The sequence below is a fragment of the Pocillopora verrucosa genome, chromosome 3 (genome assembly GCF_036669915.1).
Source record: "Pocillopora verrucosa isolate sample1 chromosome 3, ASM3666991v2, whole genome shotgun sequence".
NCBI lineage: Eukaryota > Metazoa > Cnidaria > Anthozoa > Scleractinia > Pocilloporidae > Pocillopora > Pocillopora verrucosa.
This window is the reverse complement of record NC_089314.1, coordinates 25,011,661-25,034,719: the sequence shown is the minus strand read 5'-3', so window position 1 is coordinate 25,034,719 and position 23,059 is coordinate 25,011,661. Positions and strand designations below refer to the sequence as shown.

The window sequence follows — 23,059 nt, the reverse complement described above, 5'->3', positions numbered from 1 at the left end:
TTACTCTAGGACTGTTAATCACCGCATCGACTTCTGTCCATGAACACAGCAGACCAAATCTAAAATTTACATCATATTACAGATGCAGGGTAGCTGAGTAGTTTTAGTGTTGGACGTGCGACCCGAGTCCAAAGACTCACTTGTAAATACTCAACTGGTTTGCCTTTTTAAATTTAGGATTTAAAATTTTTTTTTTCATTTGGATTACTTGTTTCCTTGACTTGCTCGGCCTCACTTGCCGGGAGGCAAGGTGTGTAAACACACTCAAATAAGTCAAGTCAAGTACACCAATTTATTTCCAATAGGGTAATATCAAACCTGTTTTTCCAGTTCCAGCCGGTCCAGCCGGCGCACCACCCATTGACATAGCAAGAGCTTGAGCCAAGGTAATATAACAGCGATCGGTCAGTGGTGTAATGACAAGTCTTTCTGTGCAGCCGAGAAATTCGTTCTGGTACATGAAGTCTACATCAGTGATGGAGACTAAACATTTATCCGTATCTTCGTTGAAGTAAAAGCGAATTTGTTTCAGCCATTCAAAGTCTGTTGGAGACTTAATGTGCATACGACACTGTAAAAAAGAACAAGAAACAATAGTGTTGAATGCGGTGGCCTTCCCCCAAGCCCCTCTCTCCACTTGCGACGTCTCGATCTGAGTTCTCTTTGAAAGTTTTTCGGTTTTCGATAAGTGGAATTTGCTTAGAGCAGCAAAGATCTATGGGGAAAGCACTTCAAACATAGAAGTATTTGTCTGTTTGATAGCCATTTTTACGAATAAGTCAGACTATTTTACATTAGACTTACTATGAAAACTCTGATTGGTTGAGAGCAATAGCGAGTGAACTTGGCATGATAACCCAATCTCCGTGCCAAGGATTGGGTTATCATGTCGAGGTCAAATTCTGCCTAGTTTCCAAGCCCCTTGTCCGTGTAGTATTCTCAAACTTTTACCAACTCAGAGAGAAGTGTCGTCTTTTGCAGATTGTTTAAAAAACGCATAATTAAACAATTTTTGATATCATGAAATCATGATATCAATTCTTGATAGCATGAAATCATGATATCAATTCTTGATAGCATGATATCATGAATTATCAAACTTCGTGTTTGTGTTATCTGCCGAAGCCGAAGGCTGAGGCAGACAACTGAGACCTCGGCATTGATAATTCATGATACCATGCTCAAACTCACTCAATAACTGCTAATTCTCGCCAATCTTCAGTAGCGGAAAAAAACTACTGTAGGAAAAGAGCGCTCGGTTACAGTATCATTTTTTTTATCTTTCATTGGGGACATTTTAATGCATCAAGAAAGTCTCATAAATCCACTCATTCTTGAGGTCTTCAATTCACTCACCAAATCATCGAAGATGTCCCTCTGATGAACATGAATGGTAATCAATGTCTCGAACTTTGTCCTGACTACTTTGGTGAGTTCTTTGGTGGTCTGCTCGATGAGCACGTTCAACAGTTCTAAGAATGCAGTGTTGGTTTGCTGCATCACCTTCTTGTCGTACTTAGCGTTTGTCAAAGCCTCGGTTGAGTCTCGGGTCCATATCATTTGAATTCCTAGCAAGCCGACCTATGGAAAAAAGGCCACATAGCTCAGGCGATTGTACTGGTAAGAAAATTAAAACATAATGTCTTGACATGTGGACGGGACGGGTGGACTGACAGATGAACAGACTGATGAAAGAAGTGTGGATGACAGATCAAAAAAGCAAGTAGGCACTTTTTTTTGTTTTTTTTATGGTCAAAAATACAATTCTGGCGATTGAATTGAATAGAAAAGAGAGGAAAGGAGACACCATTTTCCCTACAGCAATGAACGGGTTATAGTCGAGAAATATCCTCCTAAATAGCCCGCAATAAGATCGGAAAGTACAGTGTATGCATGGTTTTCAAAGTTCTTATTGGGTATATATACATATCTGGAAATGAAACTCTAAGCTTAAACTCCTCATTACTCAAGTGAAATTCCGGCCAGAAGAAATACGAACACCATTTAGTAAGTCGTTTTTCCTCGTTTTCCTCCTCAGTTTTGTGTTGCGCTAGATTTGCGATCCTTTACCCCAAGTTGTTCTTTCCTCTATATTGTCCGGATAATCATAATTCAATAGGCATACTCCCATCATCGGTCAAGTTCATTATATAGAATAGTAAGAGGAAAGCAAATGCACCTGAGCTGGGAACGTATTGAGAAACTCCAGAAGATTAAAACCTTGATCTTGTACAGCGGTGTGCGCAGTCCGGATCACGTGATGAACTGACTTGCGCGACATTTCTAGCAGGGTGCCCAGCCAAACTTCAACATTACCTTGAGCCATAACAGGTTTCTCAAGCTACAACATCAACAAAGAAATTTCAATTAGGAGTCGAAAAAGCTTTTATTGTCATTGAATTTTTACCAATTTCTAATTGAGCGTCGAAAATATTTGCATATTTTTCTTTACATTGCTTGTCGTTTGTTCTCTGGGATTTAAATGGATTTAAAAATTACGACGCTCAATCGAAACGATCTCTAACAACTGCTTTTACCTACTAAACTGGAGGCAGTTTCTCGAAGATTGCATGATCAGTAAAAATTATACTGCGATAACATAACTCGAAAGTTTTGATTATGTATTTCTTACCTCGATTGTTTCTCCCTCGGAGGAGATAACAGCCAGAATACGATCATAATCCTTCTCGTGGAACTTAACATTCTTGGTGTTATCGAACACGTTTAACAAGTGAGCCTAGAAACGGAAACACAGTAACAATACTTAACGACGTCTATACACAAAACTGTTTGGAATCGTCAAAAAGTAAATTGGCTTATGTTGTAGATATATTATCTCTAAATCAATACTTACAGGCAATTTCAAAATTCCAAAAGTCCCTAATTTCAAAATGAGATCAAATTCTAAATTTTCTCATGAAACCCTCATTTTAAACAAGGGCTTTGGATATCGTAAAAGTGGCCTCAGCGGTGAAAAGCGTACTAAATGTAGCAAACATAGACCAGCACTACAGTTGAAGCCACATATTCTATTGTGCAGAAATTATGTTTACCTGAATAGTATGAGAATCACTTGCTTGGCCAAGGATTTCCAACAGGACCGGATCAGAAACGAAGAAAAACCTTGGAAAGACCAGACGCTTCTTCTCCAAGTACCTAAAAAGTAATACAAAAAAACGTTTATAAGGAAACATAAGATTCATATATCGATCATGTAGTTGTGTTTTTCCGCAATAACGCGAAGACAACGTCATTGCAACTGAGAAGAAAGACAATAAGGTAGAGAACCGCAACCTACCCACTAAGCGACTTCTGACAAAGTTCTAGTTGTTCTAGCAGATGTGGCAACAGCTGCCCCAGGGTCTCGTCCCCCACACAACATTGCACTACATTGGCATTCTCATGTGCGCGAGTCATAATCTTCACCCACTGTTTGTCGATGTTCTGAAACCTCTTGGCTTCCTAAAAGAAAAAATAAACCCAAAAAGATATGTTTATATAGACTAATATTGAGAGCAGCTTGGAAAAGCATCTTGTCTAGACGGAGACAAACCTTCGGTAGCTGTTTTGCAATATCTCCACCAACAAAAACAGCCTCGAGATAAATCCACAAGTTTTGAACCGTTAGCCAGTTCTCTATGATGTCCGTTGTGTTGGAAAGCTTCTGTACCCAGCTCTGGATATTCTTTTTGAAGGGAGCGTTGTACCTAAGTGTTTAGAATTATACGAGTCATTTTATGCACATATTTGACACATTTTTAATTGTAATAGCTGTTGGCCCTAACTTGCCGTCACATTTCGCAAGTTATCGCTTTAATTTAACCGACCCAATAGCTTCCAGAGCTTATTCCGGTTTCAAAGCGACCGGGAGTAATTGCTACGCTTCCTGATTAGCGAAACCGTCTATTACAGGCTACCCTTAAGCATTTCGTCTAGTTTCTCAAACAAATAAGCCGGTATTCATATACACTCCTGAATGGAGAGAGGCGCTGAGAGAACAAAGTGCCAAGCCTGGACACAATGACATGTTTTTCGATCCTAAACACAGCAGGCTAATATCAAGGCCACCAAGTCTCCCACGTCATCCATTAAGCTGTACGAATTTTTCTTACCTGTTACTCATCAAAGAGCCTAACACCATAAGACTGTCCTCCATCAACGCCACAATCTCCGATGTGTTGTCGCCCCGCAACAACAGTTCGCCACGATTCTTGAAATTTGCGAAAGTCAGCTCCCTTGTACTCCAATCAGCAACAACTGACTTAAGCTTGGCTTCTATGTCTTTCTCTTTGACTGCAGCGATGCAAACATCCTGCAGAGAGTGAAGACCGATTTTAAACGATTAAGTTAAGACACAGAAGACCTTGACAAGGAAAAACTGTTCACTTTATAGAAAAAGAGAATTTTTTAAAACTGCTTGTAAGAGAAAACTTGCTGCGGTGAATTTCCCTTTCAACCCTGAACAGTTTTCTTGTTGAGCCATTCACACTGGAAGATTTTAAACGTCCACTCCTTGTTCAAAATCTGACCGGCAGAGGTTAAATAGCAAGACACTTCATGGAACAAAATTTCCATTGCTTCAGACTGCTTAGCCATCTTTAGCCTGTGCCATAAAACCTCTCTGGGGACATTAAGAAAACAATAATGAAAATGACACAATCCATTGGGTGCACACCTCAATATCCTCTTTGTGCTTCAGCAGAGGTGCCTCCATGATGTTTCTCAGAGAGAATGTTTCTGATTCCATGTCAAATGTGTGTCCTGTCAGTCCAGCTATCCTGTCCCAATGCCTCTGTTTCATGGCTTTGTTCGCCATCAGTTCCAGCAGCGGACAGCTTTCATTGAAGTCATCGATCGTTTGCTTCAAATCCTGGAAGGCCTGCCAGTCTTTCAGGGCTCGAGGGAGCTTACGGCATCTAGTGGAAAGGAAAATGCAGAGTTTACATTGAATACTAACGCTTTCCAGGAATTCAAGATCACCGTAAAGGTAAAATCTGCGCACAAGCAAAGCGGGCCATGTCATGGCAGCTCATCCCGGTTTCGTTACAATCAAGCGCCTCTAGGTGTTTCCATCTTGATGAGGTGCGACTGCATTGCAGATAACCCCTCAGCATTTCGTCAGTTTTCCGTGACAGTACGCTGATTAAGAGAAAGGCACTGTGAGGGTGAGAGTTAAGTGTCTTGTCTAAGAACACGACATAATAACCCCCTGTCGGGGCTCGAACTCAGTTCTTCCGATTCAGAGTTCAGCGCACCACTGAGGCCCTTCGTCTAGGCCAGCTTGTTTTCGAAAAAACCCTCTGGTGTGATTTGCTATTGTAGTTTCTTTATAGCAAGAAAAAAACATCCAGGCTCACTTGAAATCCCCACTGCTAATAAGTTATTTCCTGCAAATAGTCCTAGTGCCTGAGATCCTCTAGGACAAGTAAAAGTTGTAACTTGTGATGATAAAACAACCAGACATCCCTTTAAATGCCAGTTATACGCTATGTAGCGCCCGCTCCCTCTTGTTGAAAACACCAGCCTACCCTCCCTGGTAATCTAAAAATTATGTTAGCAAAACCTTCCAGTGAGCTATTTAACTGAAGCATTACCGTGTCTGAAAGTCTTGTAGTTCTATGTTGATCTTTTCTATATTGACGTCAACCCACAGGATATCATAATATCCATTCACAGTGTCAATGACGTCATTATACAGGCCGTAGAGCTTTTGCAAAAGATTCAGTTCTCGGCGGATCTGCATCAGGTCTGGGTATTCTGTCACAGAGAGCCCAAATAGCTCTTCTCCTCCGGAATATGTGATGTATTTACGCCAAAGAGCATCAAATCGATTCTGCATGAAGACGACAAAAAAAAACAAATATTTCAAAAAGACTACTTTCCTTCCAGTAGGACAGTCTTTGTATAGACTGTGGAACTTTGGAAAGATTTAGACCAGTCTGCCTGAAGAAAAGGAGAAAACTCAGCTACTCAAGGGGTTATGTTTTTCATCCTTCTTTACGTGCAATATTTGTAAAACACGATATCCTTATCACTCAGCCACTCTCCTCTGCATCAATTAATTTCAGGGAAATTTCTAGCAAGTAGTTGAACTAGGGAAGGATAATTATCTTAGGCTTATCTTAAAATTTATCCGCTGGATAACCATTTATCCGCTGAATAGCATCATCCGCCTTTTATACAACGAGGCCCAGGCAGGTACGTTGTAATAACGAATACGATCACTCAATAAAATAAAGTTCGATAAAGGCTGCTAGGAATTCTGGCTGCGGTTTCAGTCTTCATACGAACTAACCTGAAAGATGATCAGTCTGTCACTAGCTTCACGTGGAGGGACATTTGGAACCATTGGGCCAGTCTGAAAAAAAAGGAGTTGTAAATAAATATATTAATTAGTACATAAATTAAAAGGGTAAAAAAAAAACCGCGATTGAAGGGTCAACCTATCAAACACCTTCGAGGTACTTGGAGACACTGTGAAAAAGTTAACAAATGGAATCAATATTATTGGTTAAAACGGTGAAGGGCAACCATTTGGCTATCAATGTTAAGAATCGCAGCAGCGGAAATGAACTTAGGAAAACCAAGAAAAAATTATAATTGTAAGGCAGTGTATATGACTTGGACCCAGGCATTTCAAACTTTATGACGAGCGCCTTCAGGTAATCATCTACGCCGACTCTGGCAAAAGAATAATAATAACAATTCATATGCGACGCACATGCACATGCAAATGACAGGGCGAAAAAATGCACATGCAAATGACAGGGCGAATGAAGTCAACCTCTTACCGAATGGTAATCTGATGAAAATGAAGAGACATCCACGATGAAAACCTGCACTTTGTCGATAAGGTCTCCCTTGAAGTTAGGCTGAATTTGAATGAGCTGTCCTTGAGACTCCGTCTGCACAGAATAACAGCAAACGTTGAGGTTAAATTGAATTTTTGTTTGACGACTTTAGCAGAGAAAACATGCTGTATAAGCTCGAGTTCCCAAATTCACTTAGGGATATCTGCATCGTTATTGCAACCCAAACACAACAATGTCATTTGAGCTACTCTGGAAGCAGGTGCCATGGAACGGAAGCACAAGAAGACATCGCATTTCTGAGAAGCTTTGTTGACAAACCTTCGTGCTCAATCCATTTCTTAAGTTGGTCGTGCTTCAATAAATGTTTCGGGCAATTAATCATTATAACTACCCCTTAAGACACTTAAGTCTCATCTAGCCCGCTCAATTTTTCCTCCCAACTTCCATGTTAAACTAAAAAGTTTTAATTATAACTGATACTGGAGCTGTTGTACAAATTGGAGAAAAAAAGACACTCTAGATTTTAAAATATCACGTGTAATGCACTACCAAGACAAAAAATACTAAAATATATATTTACCGCTAGAGACTGAAGTTTCTGCCACGAGTAGCGAAGCGTGTCAACCCTTTCTGACTCCTCTTTGGCGACCAATAACTCGTAACGATTCAACATCGCATACGATTCCTGAAAACAAAATGAGTTCAAAGAAAAATGAATTCGAGAAGTCGTTTACCCGCACCGTATAAAGTTCTATATTTTCTTGTGCCCGTCCAACCTGATAGAACTATTTCAGTAATTAGACCTTTCGTGGTGCTAACTTGCGTTTTATGATTGGCGTCGAAAATGAACTTTTTAAACATTTTGGTTCACCAATCAGATGTGTCTTGTTTCCATACGTTTTCTAGCGGTCTGGACCTTTCATGCGCACTGTTTGAAGAAGCAGAAACAAAAAGGCACGTACTACAAGAAGCGAATGAGAACTCAACGTAAAATACAAGTGAGCTGCTATAAACTCGGAATAAAGTGAGTGAGAAAGTCGCGTTTTGTGCTAGTTTTGCGTCTGATTGGTTGACAGGCCGGATGACCTACCAAGTTTTCTTGACCTATAAAAGAGCGAGGCAAAGCAAAACTAAAGCAGTCTAGGATCACTAACGAATCTCATTCGAAAGTTTCTCTGTGGCTCGACTAAGTCGTTGAAGTTTTTTGTGATACATCACGGTCCGTCGGGCTTCGAAGTTTTTTTTAGAACCAATTGCACTAACCTCGATGGGTCCAATGGACATGTCAATCATAATCTCCCTATCTCGGATCTCCTTCAGTGCGGCCATGGCATGCCGAATGTCGTCGAGGTCTTTGATTGGTCGACTGAGACGTTTCGTGATATCCTCAATAAAGGTGAACATTTCCTCCATTTCTGTCCGGTACCTGAAGTTACAGTTTCGGCCAAAGGCCACGCACCAAGCCCTGGTTTCCGCACAAAGCGCTGTTTTGAGTTGTTCTGTACAAGAGAAAGACAAAGCTAAACAAAAACGACCCTTATGTATATTGTCAGTTAGAAATCTGTCACTTGACGGTCAATATGTGAAACGAACTCCACAAATGGTTGAATAAATGCTTTCCAGAATTTCAAGACAGTTAACCCTCGATGAGCCAACAAACTCAACCATTGGGGAAAGTTTTTAGAGAACTGTGATGCTGCGTCGGTGGAAGGTATTACAGGATAATTTGGTTTTACCAAATGAGTTGATGACGAAATTGGCCTCTGTAAAGGGTCTCAAAAGCTGACCGAATGACCAAGACAAACTCTCCAAACGACAGCTTTAGAAACTCTTTAAGGCGGCAAATTCACATTTCAACTCAGTTGATTTAACCACATTATCAACCATACGTTGAAAATTCTATCTTGGTAACAAAATACCTGTGAACAACGATACGGCTCCAGCCTTATAAGATTCAGGCTCTCTCATGATTGTGTCCTCCAAGGCTTTGTACCTCAAGATCTGAGCCTCAAACTCTGACAACTTGGGGTCAGTCTCCAAAAACTTAGCAATGTCTTCCTCTCGATCTTCCCTCCAGATAGACTCATATTTGCTGAAAAAGTCCAAGGCTGTGGTTACATCCTTTTTCTGAGAGTTAATCGCCGTTGACAGGAACGACACAAGTTTAGCGATTTCTTTGTTTTCAGCGACATTTTTGAAGTAATTAGCCTTCTGCGGAAATATTGCCATGCTAACAACGGTACCAGCATCACTATCGGCGGGCATTCTCGTGACTCGTCGGGAAGGCGCGACGTCGGATCGGCTTTCGTCATCGCTGCCTGCATTGCTCGCCGAGCGACTTCGAGCCTCGTTATCAGAATCGTCTTTGTCTTTCTTTTCCACTTTAATAAGTGCTTTGCAAGTCTTGCACCACTGCGAGATACCTTTTGACACAGATACAACATACTGGGCAGCTTTGTTTAACCCTTGTTGGATCTCGTCCAAAGCCGGCTGCATGGTTATGTTCGGGATCTGTAAAGTCACATTCGCCGAGAAGAGCGGCGATAGATCAGGTCCAGAATCCTTCCCTTGTCCTAACGAGCCACTGTTCTCAAGATAATGATGCGATAGAGCAGCTTGTACGCGTTTGCGCATACCATCCAAGGTTGTTCTTGTAACGCGCACAATGGCGTCAATGTTCTTGTGAATAAAATGCATCAACAATTCCTGAGCTTCCATATTTAGCGTATCCCGTATCTCGCGCTTACGCTTCGCCGCTGCAGCCGCTGGGCTAATAACTGCACTTCCCAATCGACTGCCAGCAGACCGACTGTCTGGTCGACTACCACCCGTCCGGGGACGACTGCGTGCACTCTCTCCTCTGGGAACAACTTTGTCGTGTTCTCCATCGTCTTGGTCTTTTGTAAAGTCTTCGTGTTCTTGGTCCTCGTCGCTGTCAAGGTCATCTTGGTCTTCCTCTTCAAGCTCTAGCAGCATTGTGATCAATTCATTGGCAGCTTCTTCCACTCGTGCACTTTTTGATTCCAGTAATTCAGAACCTCGCTTGCAAAGATCCTGTAAATTAAGATACAAGTGTATGATGCCAAATGTTATTAATCTAAATGTAGATCAACTGTGGCAGATCCCTCCAACCCCCTGCTTACAGACCCATGTACCTTTTTACATCTTTGAGACCAAAATTCTTTCAAAGAATTTTTCCATCTCAATAGCCAAGGGAGATAAAAATTAGCGCACTCTTTTAACCTCACACTTTTCACACTTGCTTACCTCGGTGTTTTTAAGAAACCTTTCCACAGTCCAAGGCGCATCGCTCGGTAACTCACAAAGCAGCGTATTGCTCATCTCTTGCAAAACAGCTTCTATTCGAAACTTCACCAAATCATTGGCTCGATCAATCAGCAGCTCTAGTTCCTTGAAAGCATCATAGACACTATCCATGTAGACATCCAGACTGAGAGATGTCCAGTTGAGCATGGTCAGCCCGGGCTCGATTGCTGCATCTACTTTGGCCAGATGCGGCGACATAAGCGGTTTAAATGCCGGAGGTATCCTTGCCAGAACCCGAACGCTCTCTGATAACAACAGCTATAAAGAGTGTAAGAAAATCTTTAAGTTTCACTTGGTTCCTAATGGAAATCAACGACACTTTTTGCCCAAGCGCAAGCTATAAGACACTTGTCGATTCCGTCACCTCAACCTTAAACCATTTGAAAATGGGACAAGTAAGTTCAGGAAATCCCATGGGGCTGAGTAAAATTAAGGATTAATAACACGCGTGTTTTCAGCGCAACTGGGAAATTTCTGAAAACGCAAGGAATATAAAACCATCATTTTACGAGGATACACGCAATTACTTGTTTATAAATAAGAAGGCCAAAATGTTCTTTTATTAAGAAGGTAATAAAGGACCTAATCAATCTAAGAACCAATCAATTTCAATCAACTTTGCCTTGGGCAATAACTAAAATTAATAAAAAAAGGCCTCTGTCTTAGCCAATCTGCATTTAGTAATTTTGCCCTCTTTGTTAGAAAAAGTGAACAATCACAAGTAAAAGCAAAGACCTCACAAGCTTGCCATTGCATCGAATTCTTACAAATCAGGGTTTAGTTAGATTTCTCCGACAGCTTACCGATAACCAATTCTACTCATGGACAGTGAAAGGCGTTGGGAGAATGAACACAACACAAATGACCCGGCCAAACCTCGAAACCCAACTTTGTGATTCGGAATCCCAAAACTAACTGAAAACTTGACAGCCGACCCCGTCTAAAGTACCCGGTTTTCATGACGGTGGTCGCGTTAATGTGGTTTCACTATTACATTTATACTTTTCATTAATTGTCCTCCGAGGGGCATCGGTATTTACCTGTAATCTATTGTAGTTCTTCTTAATCGTTTGACTCTTTTGGAGCAGGGTCTGCGCACCAAATGGAATGTCCAAGCCTAAGCGCACCATACACTCAGATTCACGAATGAGGGTTAGAATCTGAGGGTCAAAGTTCACAAAGAGTTCTTTTGTTTCCGGATGGCGCACGAGGAGGGAGGCCTGTAAACCAGACTTTGCCACTTCGACCTGTTAAGGGTACGACAATAATAATAATAATTTCAAAAGCTATGGACTGCAACCTGATAAAAAAAAAACTCATTGCACGAGACGCCATTTAAATTATATTTTTTAAAGGAGCAAAACAACAATTTGTACATGGCTTGTCAAGGAAACTGTACGAGATTAAGGTAAAATTCTACTGCAACAAATTTTCATCGAAGCCTGTCTGGCAAGAATCAACTATCAAGCATACAAAACCAAAATACTAAACGGGCTTGATGACTATCCCTCATACCTGCTTCATCCATGCCTGATGGTATAACACTTCAAATTCTAACAACACTTTAGCAAGTTTGTTATAGTTCTTAATGGTCTTCTTGGCCTCAGGCGTCTGCAGGATTGTGGGATACTTTTGAAACATTTCCATCGGTTCTTGAATCCTTCTGTACATCTGTCGGGCCCAGGCTATTTTGCCCGCTATTGGTGGTAAATCCCAGGCCACCGGTGGATCATTACGGTGTCTCTGGTAAATCTTTTGTATGGTGTCAATGTCGCGGCCATAGTACATCAGGATTCGCTCGTATTTCTCCTGAATCGTGTCCTTCAAGCTGTCTAGGGAAAGTCTACGAGAAAAAACAAACAAACAAAAAAATATGAGAGGATGTTATTTATATTGTCACAAGCATAGAAACATAGATAAAGAAAAACAAATCTTGGTTCCTATGATAAATTGAACTCAGACCTCCTGATTCCGTGCTCCGATGCTCTAACAGTGAGCTACAAAGAACCCTATGGTAGCTGATTAGAGATATGTTAACACTTCTGCGCAGGCGAGAGACTGGTAAAAATCAGAGGTCCTCGTGAGAACTCTAACCTCACACCCTCTGATTTCGGGTCCAGAAGCTCTGCCAACTAGACTACTAAAAACTCTTTCGTGAGCGAGGCCATGCACCACCTTTTATATCCTAAACAGACTGCATACCGTGAGATCAGAAAAGTCGATAGAAAAGCTTAAATGTTTAATGTTGAGCTGGGTCGACGAATCTAGACAGAGGGTTTGAAAACATTTGTTGCTGGCGTGTTAATATCTGGAAATACAACCGCAAGTTACCTTAATAGAAACTTTCTAATGTTTTTCCAAGAAGGCTCGGTAACGACTATAGCATTCTGATTTGTTCTTAGGGCGGAATGAATTTTCCTATCCATGCTTTCTTAAGTTTCCGTTTTTCCGTCTTGGAAACCTTGACTCGAAAATAATGCTCTAGGCGTGGCATTTCTAAGAAGTCTATCACGACTTTCGAGCTGGCAAAAACCTTTCTATTTCTCTCGTGTAGCGATTAGCTTTCAAAAGTGTAAGGTACCAGAAGTGATGTAATAATGCTTGAGAGGTAAGGGTGCTCATCACTTACCTCTCGAATTTCCTTATTAACCTCAAGGCACGTTGGGTCGAAGGAATCCGATCAAAGCAGTTGTCCATGAAAATCTGCAGTTGAACCTGTTCAGAGGTTTCAACCATTTCCATTAAAATCTAACGACTCTAATTGCTATGGAATTCTTTAAAAAAGTAAAGTCATATCGTGGTAAAGAAAATGTTGTTATCGTTGTTGAAACAGTATGAATACCGACGTGGTACATTGAAGACTTCAGAAAACATCTGCCTCAATGTGACAAATCTAAATGTAGCCCCCCCCCCAAAAACTCCCAACTGACAAGGGTGATATATGACGCGCTGGATAAGACATGGCCACACCCATGGGTCATCTTTTCAAAAATTCAGTCGTGTTTCCCTGTATATTCTGTGTACACCGCTAGTACTGCAATGTTCTTTGATGACCAGCACTCTCTACGCCTGCATGCAATCTACTTGGCATATAAACACATCTATATACTCTCATTTTGGTCGAAAAGATGGGGGTTGACCTCGAGTAAGGTGGAGAGATCATAAACAGGAAAACACGCGATCCTTTTGGCATGCGGAATAAAATATACCCGATACCCATATTGGATCTAGCGTTTTTTGATAAACACTTGGAATGTATCATAAAACTTCTGTATGAAGTTGCGAGTGAAAGCGCAGTGGACCCAGGTCGTAAAAACTCATTGTTTAAAACTCATTATTACCGAAAGCTTTGTGCTTGAGCCGTAAAGAGAAATACAATTATTTCCCGATTGTCAGCTACAACCTACATAGGGTAGATACTCTTTAAGCAACATCACTTTACCTGTAGATCGTTAATTTGCCTTTTAAACTCCTCAAAATCCGCATCAAAGTCCATCTTTCGATAATCCAGCAGGTCGTATGGTTTCTTTTTCATGGTTGTGACAATTAAAACAAATTTGTTCCAAAGCTGTTCCATGCCTTCTATCCTTGACTCTCCGAGACATGAGAACGCTTTCATCGTATCCAACATATCAATGATCTTGTGCAATCGCCGTGAGAAGGTGTTACTTTTGCCAAAAATGTACATTTCGCTGAACTCGAATTGTCTTTCCTCCGAGTTTTGCTCGAGTCGCTGTTTAGTCTTCTGAAAGCATCTTTGGTATTCTTCGTTTAATCGAATGCAGTTTTTCAGTTTTTCGACAAGTTCCTCCTGTTGGTATTCCCACACTGTCTTGTACCCATGCTCTGTGATGTAGTTTTTACACGCCGTGATCATTTGATTTGTGACCTGAAGGAATAAAACAGAGCAATTCTCGATTTAGTGCCGGGATCAGCCAAGCGCTCTTTGATTGGTGTACAAAACTTGCGCCACCTGCTCGACCAATCAAGTTTCAAGCTAAACCCAATCGTGACCTGGATATTAGCATTTTCGCGACCTTTCAGGCCGTCTCACCCATTAGCTCCTAGTACTTAAAGGCGCTTTGCGCTACTAAAGTCGGTTTTGTTTGGGGGCTGTGAAAACTCAATCGACAAGCACTAAAAAAGTGAGCAAACACGAAAATTTTGTTGTAAAACACGGCTACCGTAAAATAAAATAGGCTTCCTTGTACCTGACTGGTCATTAACTTCCCAAATATGAGGTTCTGTATCATGGATCAACCGTTCAAGGTCTGATTAAAAGAGGGCACTGTACTGGGCAATTGCAATTTCGTGTTCTTTTTTTACCAGCCACCCTTATCGCTTGTGAGCAAAAACACCATCCGAAGTGAAGATGGTGTTGATAATATGTGCCCTTAGTTGATAATATGTGTTAACGATGATTGCACGTCTTTCAAATGCTGGCATAACTTAACCCTTTACATCCTAAAATTAACATGCATATTCTCCAGACTGTTCTTTATACATTTCCTAAGGTGATGACAAGGAGAATTTGTTTACCGATCAAAAGCTTCTCTCGTTAGTAATCATTTCCTTCATTCTCATGACCTTAACGTGTGATTCAGGGCTGATATTGTAAGGAGAAATTTGATGCTAGTCACTCTTCGGGTTTAAGGGTCAAGGGAACCCTTTGCACCGAGCAACTTGGCGACCAGATCGTCAATTTTCAAACAACAGCGTAATGGGTGAGTCACCTCACCCTCCCTTTAACACTTACTTTAACAAATAAAGCCGTCATCCTTTCGGACGTGTTGTAATATCTTGAGTAGCTGTTAATCATGCGAATGGCGTTTATAAGACCTGGAATCCCGTCCATCATACCGACCTAACAAACACACAAATACATGAAAGAGGGAAAGAAACATTTTCATTCTCGGCTCAAAAGTAAAATTTTCATGGACGTACCTATTTGGTCGACCTAAATTATAAAATCAGACGGTTGATTCAGATGTAGAAGTTAAATGATTAGTTGAGCATGTGTTTTAGCTAAAAGACGCAAAAAGATTTTAAAGCGGCTCCTTCGTTATAAGCAACGCATGAATAGTGTAACATAAAAATCGAAGTCCATTCACAGTCGCACCTCCCATGCCAACCACTTGAGCTTAATTCTCAGCTGGATTCTTTACATATATCGAACTGAAGTGATTCAAAAATCGTTCTTTTCGTGTTCTCACATATAATTAAAGGGATTGAGTTCGGTACATCTGAGTACATGAAAAGTTCGACATTCGAACTACGCTTCAGTTGCCGCATGTGACAATCGCAGTTACTTACCGGATCACTGTTGTAAAGCGGGTCACAGAATTTCTCCAATGTGTAGAGGAACTTCACGTTGTCTTTTGCTTCATTGGCATAATCTGTTATTCTGCTGTCAATGTCTCGCCAAGTCTGTGAAAAATGCGACAGTTTTACGAAAAAAATTAAATTTGATAGGATGTTAAGATCAGAATTTATACTTCAATGATGTAAAGTTTGTAGAGGCCGTACAATTCAAAGTAGATAGCTTAACACTTTGGAAGGAAAGGCATTAGAGCAGGTCACGGATCACGTAAAACAAATGAGCAAAATGAAGTAAAACTTTCTAAAGTATCTCGTAAACCTTTAGTAGTTTAGATTTGGCTGCGTGGAGAACCCCAACCACTGCTTTACATTCTGTTCCCTTGATCTGATCCAGCAGCGAGTTAAACTTAGCCATTCTTTTTTTCCAGTGATCTAGTTCTGCTTTGGGGCCGACATCATCAGCCTCTTTCCTCATTTGTTCACTCTCTGCCAAAACCTGGAAAGGAAAAAAAAGCCTCGAGTTTAACATATAAGCATAAGCCCATCGAGCTTTAGGGTTGTGCCGCTAGGTGATAGAAGTTTTCCTCATACAGAAGCGTGTAGTGCACGATTGGGGCGAGAAACTTGGATCTTACTTCCTTGATCGGTGCACAATTGATTTGATCTTGAAAATGACACTGTGACATCCTATCAATTCATAGAGCAATTCGTTCAAGTGCTCAGGCTTAGGATGTAAAACCCTGGGCGTTCTTTCAGGCCATATTGACGCATGTGGATTGCCCCCATTCAAACTAAAATCGAAGACTTAAGCTTGCTGATTTTAGCACAGAAGCCTTCAACCTAAAAAGAGGCCCAGAAACCTTTCACCCACAAAAAATTTATATCTAAAGAATACGCACCAGCTTTACATAACAATTTTCGCGTCTACGGATTAAAAGAATTCGATTTCACAACAGCTCATGCCAGCCCTTCTATTCTTACACGTAATAAGAAAACAGGCGCTTTTTCCGCCTTAAGTGAAACATTTTAAAAACATTCTTTGAGTGAAATAGGCTTAAGCCGATCTGAGAAGAGATATAGGTTTACTTCGCAGATTATTACATTCTCTCTGAAACTTTGAAAGTTGGAAGGGAAAGCATTAGACAGGAGGCTGTGTCAGAACCCTTACGGACATATCTTCGGAAATCTTCACCAGTCTTTTTTGAAAGGACCAGCTCCTCAAAACCTCAAAAAGAAAGTTTACATCTTTTTCTAGAAAATACTTTCCGGGAATACGCACGAACCTGTTCGATCTGTTTAATCCAAGCCGTAACAATCTCTTCAATCTGTTCAAGCGTCTCGCTGGAGCTAGCAGCTGCTATGAAATCATTAGGAGAACTTATCCTCGTCAGATCAATGCTGTCACATTCCTTAAGGCTCACTGCATCATCTAGACTGGCCTGTGCACTAGCCAGGATACCTGAATAGTGAAGTGTACAAGAGATCAAGATGAACTACAAACTATGGAATATCAAATGTACGTTGCTACAAATATTAGCTTGTGAGAGTTTAAAATCAACCAGCTTTCGATACATGCTCTTCTTAGTTTACACTAATTGATTTGACACCTTAAAGCCATAAACAGTGGAACAGATGTCATTTTCAATGTTGAAATAATGCTTAGCAAATTGACCATCGTCTATTGCTATCACAGATCAAAGAAATGACGTCAAAAACTGCAGCAAAACCACCGTGTACTTGATTCACATAAAATGAAGAGAATATTCACTTTTCATCCTTTGCCTACTCGTTAATTCTTCCCACTCAAAGCTACAATGGCTATCACCCAGTAAACACGGAAGTTTTTACAGATATGATAATAAAAACTGAAACAATAAATTTTACAGATATTTCATGTACTGTACAGTGCTTTAACCCTGTCACTTCTTAGAGAGATCAAAAAGAGATTTCTTCCCGTCATAATGATACACCATCAAGCTAAAAAGTGACAAGAGTGAAAAAAAATCAACTAGAGCCTATCATTGGATTAAATACCAAACTCTTAAAAATATAACAATAAGAAATGTTTTGCAAACTGTGGGGAGTATTGCTATTGAGATCCGTTAGGAGTGAAAGGGTTCAAGTCATGAAGTTAAGTTTGGGTTCAAGGTTAATTGATGGCACATTCCAGCTGATGACATTCACACATGTCAGTAATCAACCTGAGTCATTTCTTCATCAACTTACCCACAAAATTGTCAAGTTGGTTCATGAATCCTTGTCGTACACTTGCACCATGTTTGTCTGATAAATCACCCCAGTTGGAACTTTTAGACAGGGCAGGAATGTAGATATCTGCAAGTAATCTCTCAACTGATTGAAGAACACCGACACCACGAGTATCCAACAAACCAAAAGTTGTTTCCTGAGTTAAAACACACAGATTAGAAAACTGAAAAAAAACCCCACCACTCATACTCTTCACTAATTCAATTATTTCTTATAACCACTGTCTGTTCATACTTGATACATTTTTTGGCTTGCAAGGGAGGAAGGGGCAGGTTCATGGATGCAAAAATGAAAATAAGTTTTTTCCTTTATTGAATCAGATGTAACTAAAAACCATCCGTAGTGGCAGATCCAAGGGGGATAGTGTGTGGGTCTTCATCCTCCTCCTGTCAGACGTGTGGGCTTTTTACCATTTGTCTGACACCTGAACTCTTGCAACTACAGGATCCTCTATTGCTACCCAATATGGAATACTTAAAATCTACCTGAAATGTTTTTTATGCTTATTTAGGCCTTGGTACAATTGTAAAAGGAAATGCACTCCTGTTCCCTCTGTGTGGACATCTTTCTCACAAAAAATAAATTATAAATAAGGGGTGGGAATTATACAATTTCAGTAACATTACCTGACTGATGTTTGCCATTGTTAGAGCTTTTGTGGGGTTAATTTTGATGAAGAACACACATGCTCCGGTGAGCTGCATATCCTTTGTATCTGTGATAAACACTTTGGGTTTTGTCTTAATGTTGGTTGCTTGTGCTCCACCAGGCCCAAGTCTGACATGTTCAACTGTAATCAAAATTGTAAAAAAGAAGTTAGTTTATTTTGTTATGTTAAGACTTAATATCCACTACAAACCAAATTTGTTTGGTAAAGTGCATTCTTTTCCAATCATTGACCAATGAGAGCCAGCTGTATGGTTTACTTGAAGTTTATTACACTGTAGTAAACTTTGACTTGAGGAAACCATAATGATGATGATGATGATGATAAAGAACATTACTCTACTGAGGAGTTTACTATGATGCAGATGTGAACATAATGATAACAAGAATGACAATGAGTCATACATATTATGTTGTAAATCAAAACATAAATCCACACCAGTGTAAAAAAATGCTACAAATGACATGGAAATTCTGTAAGTGATATTGATCTCCAAAGCCAAATAAAAGTTTGGAGAGCAACTAAAGGAGTGAGTTTCAATAAAACAAAAAAAAAAAATAAAAGATAGCATTGATTGACCAATTTCCAAATTAAAGTAGAGAAAAAGAGACATGTATTGGTAGAGTAGAAAAACCAAGAATTACCAAAATTAATTATCATAAATTATAACATTTTTAGAGAAAGCTTTCCCTAAAGCTCTATACTACAATCTCATGCTCACAACCCACCTGCATCTGGTAAAGTTTCCACTTCTTGAAAATAAAATATGATCTTTGAAAGACCATCTGCTTTGAAAAAATCCTCCATGGTTTCAATCTGTGAGCAGATGATGTTTGCAGAGATGATCAATATGAGAACATTTTCATCGTAATGTCACAATCTAACTTAGCAATACTTAACTGAGGTTAATGATTAAAGGGGTAAGTTTCTAAAGAAATTAAGGTGCTGTGTTGGTAAGAGTGAATAACAAGGTAATTTGGTATCGTAAATTGGCCACCATAAAGAGTTTCAAAGCTGACATTTTAAGCATTAGCCCTTTCGGAGCTGAGGTTACCTACAGTATGTCTGTCCATTGGTAAACTGATAATGATGTTTAACATTCAATATTTGTAGAGATGTAGTATAAGAATGAAAGTGATGTGAAGGTTTGAAGTACAAAATTTTAAATTCTGATAAAAATATTTGGTAGGAAAATTCAAGGTTTTGATTTCATTACTTGCATACTTTTCTTAAAATGCCATAATGATTACACATGTTTACCAAATTTGTGTTATTATGATGATACCACTATTAATAGGCATCATTCAAATAACCATCTAATTACTATTGATGACACCAACAGAAATTAGATACCATTCACAACATCATTAAAAATTAAAATAATTAAAAAATACTTTTTATAATCATTCATATCAAATTTTATACTTGAGTAATGCTAAACACATACCTGATTCCCTTCTAGTAAAGATTCTGTGACCTCCTCATTTGTTAGCCCAAGGGTACTGGCAACTGTGCTCATCACATATTCATGTCTAAAATCAATCATGGACCTCTTTGCTTCTCGCTCCTCTCTGGCCTTTTGCTATTTGAAAAGCACAAGAAAACTACATTGAGAATTCCCTGCTCATCATATACCCTCTGTACCCTCCTGGGTTAGTCACATTCAGTTTGTTCAAGCCACAATACACTTTCTTGATTTTTTTATTAATATTTGGGTAATGTCAGGTTATTCTGAAGGTTATAAATTATCACCATAATCAAACTGCACAAAGTAGAGTACAAATAATAAGCAATAAAGTGCAAATATCCAGCGATATTGTACAGCAGGTTATTTTGTACTGTGAAAAAAAAAAACGTTTTACTGGTTAGCTGCATGCACTACACTTCTCTTTCTGCTTTGCTTTTCCTGACTTGTGTAAGATGAGGAGATAATAAAGCAGTCTTATAATAAATAGCTCATCAGACCTTTTGGTGTATTAAGCATTGTTTAGTACTTTTAATTGTTGTCTGTATATACTCAGCGATACTATAAAATAAAACGTCTAACAAGATATATAAGCAAAGAAATCCTGGAAAGATCGTTCTTTTTGGCACTACCTTCAACGGTATAATTATTTTCATTGCCATCTTAACCATGCATTATCAATGGATAAGCAAGTTCTGTGCAAGATGTAAACAAATGGTACTAAAATAAATAGTTTTGAGGAGGGGGAGGGGGAACAATAGGCCATTTTACAGTTGTGTACTTAGTTGCCTTTGATTTGGAGTGAGGCTGAAGGTGACCTTGTTGTGATAGAGACCAGTATCTAGTTAGCATGATAACAAAGAAATTTGTCTTTGAAAGCAGCAAGGTTTGTATCATAACAAGGTCAACCTTAGCCTCACTCCTGTTCACTTCAATATTCTTGGTTTGCATCAATCTGCACATTTTTTTTTTCACAGAGATATATGCAATGCTATCTTTATGATGATGTGTAAATATAGATGAAACCTTCAACTGTCAAAAAATTGTTATTTTTATTTAGTTCAGTTTGTACAGCTAGCTGGTCTGTCACATCACTGGGTTATTCAGTCACAAGTGACCATGGAATCATGCTATTATCACGGCACTTTAAATGTTAAATATATTGTCACTTACTCTTAATGACACATTTTTGAAAATCCAATTCTCCTCCTTCCTCCAGAATTTATACTAAGCTTAATTCAAGTGGATTCAGCTTTTTTCTCTGTCATACAAATATTCAAGAGGATTGTACGGTCTAGGTGCAAAATGTCTCCACTTTTGTGAGTGTTCAGTGTGGCAACATTAACTATCCTCGTCGTGGTCCGATAATTTCACTTTATTATTGATCGTTTTATATTTTCAGCGTCCAATTGAACAATCGAACGGTTCCATCGGAAAAAATACCACCTCATCAGCTGTACCAACAGTCTCTAACATGTGACGTCATGATAACACAACTTTCGGGCCATTGCAACCAAAGTCAAACGAAACTCAAAATCAAAAGTCAAAAAATTAACGGTACAACCGATCGAATTCTTGAGTTTTGAGAAAATAGAACACAAGCTCTTGGAAGCTTTAAAAACAGCCGAATGTAACTCTGGTCTAAGGTCAGATCTGCACCTTTTTGCATTTGCCATAATGTACCAATCTCTCCCCTCTATAACTTCCTCAGTGTACGTCTACGAGGAAGCTAAAATGAACTGTGTCCTGTTTTATCGTTCATCGTAAATCTACAGCTGTGGAAATTTTCAATTCCTGTGGCATAATTCACAAAATATCAACGATATACGTTAACTGCGTAAGCAACCAAAAGTTTTCAGCACAAGTTTTATTACTGTTAGTTCTGTATATTTTTTTTCTCGCGCTCAGATGTTCCAGAGTTCTCATAAAAACCATTGTGGACACTCTCTAATGCAAACCGATCGTCCATACTTTAGATTTTTAAGGCAACCTTTTAATTATATAAGAGAAGAAAACGCATTCGCATTCCTTCGGCACTAAGAAGTCATGATCGAATTTATGGCGTGACACTAGTCTAACCTCAGGATGTAATAAACATTTACACGCGCAGATTGAAGGTATAACTAACCTGCTTTTCCTTTATCGATTCCGCTGGACCTAAAGCCTGCAATCGAGATGCTTTCTTCTGCTCTCTTTCAGCCGTTGAGGGCTTCTGTTGCTTACGTGAACGATGTCTTCCTCCTCGACTGTGAGGCAGTGGATTACTAGTACTCGATGTAGGTTGATCCGCCATTTCAGTTATAACTTGCGCGGGTAATTTTCTTTTACGCGTTTCCTTAGATCATTCTTGGTTACCGATCGCTAACAGAACTCCTACTTTGATTCAAGATGTCCCCAATTTGAACGCAAGTCGTCCTATCTTAATCCTTGATTTTTTGTTTTCAGTGTGTTTAGTCATTTCAAGCCACCATCTGCGGCTGACTTCTAATTTCCATGGAAGCAGCTATTGATTCTCATAAACAAAATAAATGATGCATGAAGGCCTGTGATTGGCTGGAAAAATAATTAGCTAGAACTAACAAAAGGGCGATGACAACTTGATGAAAAGTGGCTACAAAAAGGGAGAGTGAAACAAAGCGAAACCCGTTACGTCAATTATCGCAATAAGCCACCAAACTCTAGCAGTTATTAGTATCTTAAACCAAACGAAGAGAGAACCATTGTCTGCAAACTCAGTTTACGTTTTTCTCAGAAAAAAAGAAGCTACAACAGTGGTTTGTGTGACCTAACAAATTTAAGTGATTGAAGCGGCTGACATAATTTTTTTTTCGTTTTCTCTCTTTGATAATTTTCTTTTTGTTTATTTTTATTTTGTTCTTACCATTGTTTTTCAATTCGTCGTGCTCTGTCGTGAAATCTAGTGTAGCACTAGAATGTTGTTTGTTTTATTCTTTTATTATTTTTTTTCTCTTCTTTTTTTATAATTGAGGATAGTTGCTATTGGTGAGCCGTAGGGCGCCAAGGAAACCTCTTATCCTAACGGAGCAGTAAACGCCAACGATTTTGTCTCGAACCATTGCTGGTGCTCAAATTTAACCTCGTGAATGTCTAAAATCAATTTCGTTAAATTAAATATGATTATGGCCAAAGACTGAGGAAACAAACTTGTCGTTAAGTGCATTAACTCCCAGTTGTTCCTGC

General features: G+C 39.5%; 1 protein-coding gene across 1 annotated transcript in view; it reads right to left on the bottom strand.

The window, feature by feature from the left end:
• Window positions 1-22,330, bottom strand: part of LOC131787894 (dynein axonemal heavy chain 5) — a 61,545-nt gene extending 39,215 nt beyond the window's left edge. Inside the window, 29 exon segments of the mRNA XM_059104968.2 lie at window positions 319-571; window positions 1,357-1,581; window positions 2,180-2,341; window positions 2,633-2,737; window positions 3,054-3,156; window positions 3,299-3,462; window positions 3,554-3,707; window positions 4,113-4,312; window positions 4,676-4,916; window positions 5,595-5,833; window positions 6,296-6,358; window positions 6,792-6,905; window positions 7,393-7,497; window positions 8,076-8,311; window positions 8,732-9,866; window positions 10,080-10,397; window positions 11,180-11,386; window positions 11,655-11,982; window positions 12,769-12,854; window positions 13,582-14,028; window positions 14,896-15,003; window positions 15,453-15,566; window positions 15,778-15,954; window positions 16,742-16,917; window positions 17,685-17,862; window positions 18,353-18,516; window positions 19,122-19,209; window positions 19,841-19,975; window positions 21,987-22,330. Of these exon segments, the coding sequence (XP_058960951.2) occupies window positions 319-571; window positions 1,357-1,581; window positions 2,180-2,341; window positions 2,633-2,737; window positions 3,054-3,156; window positions 3,299-3,462; window positions 3,554-3,707; window positions 4,113-4,312; window positions 4,676-4,916; window positions 5,595-5,833; window positions 6,296-6,358; window positions 6,792-6,905; window positions 7,393-7,497; window positions 8,076-8,311; window positions 8,732-9,866; window positions 10,080-10,397; window positions 11,180-11,386; window positions 11,655-11,982; window positions 12,769-12,854; window positions 13,582-14,028; window positions 14,896-15,003; window positions 15,453-15,566; window positions 15,778-15,954; window positions 16,742-16,917; window positions 17,685-17,862; window positions 18,353-18,516; window positions 19,122-19,209; window positions 19,841-19,975; window positions 21,987-22,151 (6,190 nt within the window). The 5' untranslated portion in view covers window positions 22,152-22,330.
• Window positions 22,331-23,059: the final 729 nt, after the last annotated feature.